The sequence below is a fragment of the Colobus angolensis genome, unplaced genomic scaffold (genome assembly GCF_000951035.1).
Source record: "Colobus angolensis palliatus isolate OR3802 unplaced genomic scaffold, Cang.pa_1.0 Scaffold202, whole genome shotgun sequence".
NCBI lineage: Eukaryota > Metazoa > Chordata > Mammalia > Primates > Cercopithecidae > Colobus > Colobus angolensis.
In genome coordinates this window covers 963,354-967,952 of record NW_012115178.1, presented here as the reverse complement: position 1 = coordinate 967,952, position 4,599 = coordinate 963,354, and the positions used below count along the sequence as shown (strand labels likewise).

Below are 4,599 nucleotides of genomic sequence, written 5' to 3'. Positions count from 1 at the left end.
CACGCGGTGCCGCAGCCCTTCCCTGCGGCCCCGCCACCCCCTCCACCCAGCCGGCTCCGCTCCACCGAAATTCCTCTCCTAGGGCCAATAGCTCACATTTCCGGCTTCCTCCTCATTGTACTGGGTCATTTTCGTTTGAGCGTCAATATTTGTCCTTAGTGATTAAAGTTTGTATCCAATTTTATTTTTGAAAGCGGGGGTGGTGGTGGTGGTAGTGGGAAGAGTGGGAGTGCAGGGAGAGGATGCGAGAGGGCAGGAAATGGAGGAGGTAGAGGCGAGGCACTACTTTTCCTAGTCGGCCCTGCAGGCCCATGTCTGGCATTTCTGAGCAAGTAGGAAAAAAATTGTGCCTTTTGTAGGTAATAGTCTAGCGCAGCTTTGGATAAAGGGGGAGAGAAGGCCCACCGCTGGCGTGTGTGCGGGGGGTGTCCTTTACTTCGGGGGAGAAGGGTGTGGGAGAGCTTTGGGAGCGATGAGATGAGGAGGAGGAAGTGGGCAGAGGAGCGCGGGGCCAAACAGGGGTTACTTACTCGATTCCCGAGGCCTGGGCGGCGGCGAGCTCCGGGCTCCGGCGCCGCGGGGAAGCCGGGCCTGGGGCTCCGGATGCAGCTGCGGCGGGCCGGAGCCGCTCAGTAGTGGGCGCCTCTGATGGCCTTCCGAAATGAGAGGTGCCCAGAGAGAAAACAGTACCAAACAATCTCGAAATAAATCAGGTAACACATGCTATATACGTGTGTCTCTTCCTTTTCCTTCTCTCCTGCTCCAGACCGTCGCTCACGCTTGGGGTGACTCGATGTCGTTTTCTCCTCGCCGCTCCAGCCTCAGCTTCTAATCCGAATTGGAAGCGGGTAGCTGCGAGCGATCACCCTGGAAATATTTTCGTTTTGCTTGTTGACATTGGAGGGAAAATAAGGGTGGGCGTCTATTTCTTTCCGGTTTTTTTTTTTTAAGCCTTCCTATTTTCACTCCCTCTTTTTTTCTTTCCGTTTCTCAAATACTTTTATTTTGTGCGGGCCTCATTCCTGAAATAACAGTATACTGGAGCCATCTCTTGCCCACCCTGAGTGCTGTTGGAAAGCACCGGGGAGCCTTGGGAACGTGGATCCCACAGTCCCAGCTTCTTGGGCTTTGGAACTGGGAAGGTTCGGTTGAAGGTTGAAGTGAATGGGGAAATTGCGAATCGGGGGCTTTAAAAGGATCCCGTGGCCAGGGGCAGGGCTAAGGCCCAGCATTTCCCAGGGATTGGAATTTAGTGGGGAGCACATTGATCAAAGGCTGTTTCATCCCACATGGGCACGAAACATACCACATTTTACGGAGGATGTAGCCCCAGAGGGAGGTGGAGGAGAAGCATAAATGAAAAGCACCTTTTCCTTCCTCTAGAAGGTAAATAATTATAAAATGTAAGCATTGCTTCATTTTGATAAACTCTCATTAAGATATCTGGCAGATTTGTATTTAAGAAAACGAAGGAAGGAAAATTGGTGCTTACGCTTGATGCTAAAGTTAAATTGTAACATAAAGAAGGCAATTGATGAATACTCAGGATAATAGGGGGTTATTCCATCTTCCCCACCCCCAGTCTTAAGAAAGAGAGAGAGAGAAAAGGTTGGGGCGGGAGGTGGGGGGAGGAAACTGGAGAGAATAATAGATAATTACAAATAGCTAGTGAATTTTAAATATGCATCTTTCAGGAATGCCACAAAGGAGCTTTGAATATTGGACTAACCTCAAATGTCCTTCCACTGTATGTATGTATCTTTTCCTATGTCTACGTATCTTCTCATTTGAAAACAAACTATTTACATGTGGAAAAATTCAAGGGTTCCAGCAATCGGTGTTGATAGTGACATGGCCCCAAACATTGATTTCCAAGCTCTGGATTTCTCGCAGGGCCGGGTGAGCTAATGGGCTTTGCCTACCGGCTGGAGAGATCTGTGGGCCTTCCCCTTCCTACTCACTTTTCCTCCTCCCACTCTTCTCCCCTCCTCAGGCCTGTTCTTCCTACTTTTCCTCAACTCTCCTTCCTCCCTCCTCCCTCCTTCTCCCTTAGCTCCCCCCACCTCTTCCCCCCACCCTCCATTCCTCTGTCTCTCCATTCCTCCACCTACTCCTCCCAATTTCTCCCCCTACAGCCCCCCTTCTCACCACCACTTATAATGGCACACAGGGCTCCCTCTGAGGTGGACGGCCCGGTACGTTTTCGTAGTCGGTCTAGCGTGAAATGATTCGGTGTAACCGGATTCTTGGGAAAGGACAGGTTACGTAAACATTTACTGATGTGGAGTAACTATACTATTTGTACTCTGATATGCAGGAAGGAAAGTGTTGATTAACACAGAAGAAAAAAAAACGAAATTAGCTGATTGCATGCTCATAAGTGCAAGCTGTCATTGAACTGCTTTTAAAATAGACACAGCTGGGTGTTTGTGTTGAAAAATTTCTTGTGTTTTTGCTAATACTGAAATAAGCATGATTTTGTATACCAAACATTTTCAGATCATTAAAATTTGTAATCTGTGCTGGTTTTAAACACAAAGAAAAGAAACAGAATCATTTCGATGTAAAATTTGCTGATATTATATTAACTCAATCAGGTCTGTACAAATTGTGCATTGTGCCTCCTAAAATCTGTTTGATCAATTTAATACACAAAGTGCCAAACGTGGGTATTGTTTGTTAACATTGGACATTTTATTCAAATCCAAGCTCAGCAGCAAACTGGAGGAGCTTTCCTTCAATACACCAGCTCTGACTGATGAATTTTTAATGTTTTAAGGTGTTTCTTAGGTCAAAGCTGAGCGTGCATTGTTTTGTAATCTTGTATAAAATTTTAGCAGGTGGAAATAAGTTTTTCTTCTGTTTACTTTCAAATAGCAAAAACTGGGGTTCACTAATGAGCACTGTAATAATCTGATTTTATATGCTGGGAGCTCATATTGACTGGGAAAATGTTTTTCATTCAAATTAAGACTATGTTATGTAGTTTAAGGATTGCATGAATGCAAGTCTCTCAAAATAGGATATTATAGACATAAATAGTATATAGTTTAATGTAATATTTAAAAATCGATTCTTCCTAATGACAAAAGTTATTTGTAATCTGGCAAGAAGTGAGTTTTAATTCCTTTTAATAATTTTAATTGCACTTTATGTCGAGACGGTGATATATATATATATATAGCTTGTTCAACAAAACATGCACTGTTTACTCAGTGCCCCATGTTTGTCTCAGCAATAGCTTTTTAAAAGAACTGCTAGTAGCTGAAATGGAGGGGGAGGGGGGCCCTGGACAGAGTATTGTGCAAGTTGAAAGTCTCTGGATGGGGCTTTGTATATCCTACCGGCCAATTTGGGTGCAAATTGGATTTGAAGGCCTGCCTCTGTCCACCTCGGGCCTCTTCCCTAAGCACTTGAAGCCCAGTCTTCAGCCCCACTCAGTCACCGTGATTACCTTCAGAAGACACGGGGAATCCAGTTGTCTCAGACCTGAAACAAATTCTCTATCATTCTAATTTTTTTCTCATGATGGATGTAACCTTGATCTCTTACACAGACATCTACAAATGTGTACTATTAATGAGTAAAAGCAGAAGTCAAAGTAAATGTAATTTTCTGGTATATATCACAGTAAACTTCTCTCTTGCTCTGTCTGCAGTCCCCAGCTCCCCCAAAGAGGTCAGGCCCTTTAAAGAGCGAGCAGTTCCAATGGAAGAATTGCTTAGGAAATGAATTAGATTATTCCTTCTGGAGTTTTAATTAATAACCAAGGCTCCACAGCATACTTCATCTTAGTAGGGAGCAGAACATTTCATTTTTCCATTTGGCAGTGTTATTTAAGTCTTCTTTAGGGCCTCCTCTGTTTTCGGTCAGTGATTCGCCTCTTTTCTTCTTGCTAGCTGCTGGTTAAATGAAGGTGGGCCCCATTTACCTAAAATCCACTCTGCTCTCCATTCCCTGGACAGGGTGTCCTTGGAGTGGCACCCAGCGTCAAGCTCTAGCTAAAGTTCTCTTCCTGCAGATGCACAGAGAATTTCTGACCTTGTGACGTTTGGGAGTGATGAGATCCCATACGGAGGCATCCAGGTATTTCCAGAGATCCTGTGGCAGGTGAGGTCTGCCCTAGCTGGAGCCAACTCGTCTATAATATCTTCCTAACAGCAGGTAATGGTGCTAACATTTAGTGATTAGAAGTTACTCTTTAGCGTGTTGTATCCTTGTTCTGTGGGTTTTGGTTACAGGTTATACGATTAGGTTTGCAAGAACAGTAGTGAACTAAACTTCTCAGTAAGAGGTCTTCACACCAGGGAAGTGTTACTTTTCTGCAGCAGCCCTGCCTCGTCACTCATTAGGGAGCTGCAGGTTGTCAGCGGCTGCTCTCAGCGCGCGCACGCGCACCCTCAACGTCCCCGGGGGCGCGCACATTCGCGTGTGTGTGTGTGTGTGTGTGTGTGTGTGTGTGTGTGTCTGTGTGTCTGTGTGTACACACAGACACACACACACACACAGCACTAAAACTAAATTAAGAAGCCGATGATTAAGACAAGCGTCTACTAGGCCTGTCATTTCAGCATCCTTCCATCATAACATTGTGGCACC

The 4,599-nt window shown here is 45.3% G+C and overlaps 1 protein-coding gene across 1 annotated transcript in view; it reads right to left on the bottom strand.

The window, feature by feature from the left end:
- Positions 1 to 2,066, bottom strand: part of FOXG1 (forkhead box G1) — a gene marked incomplete at its 5' end in the record, with an annotated part of 5,762 nt that extends 3,696 nt beyond the window's left edge. Inside the window, one exon of the mRNA XM_011941841.1 lies at positions 2,030 to 2,066. Coding sequence (XP_011797231.1) covers positions 2,030 to 2,066 — 37 coding nt within the window. The remainder of the gene's footprint in view (positions 1 to 2,029) is intronic.
- Between the last annotated feature and the right edge of the window lie 2,533 nt (positions 2,067 to 4,599).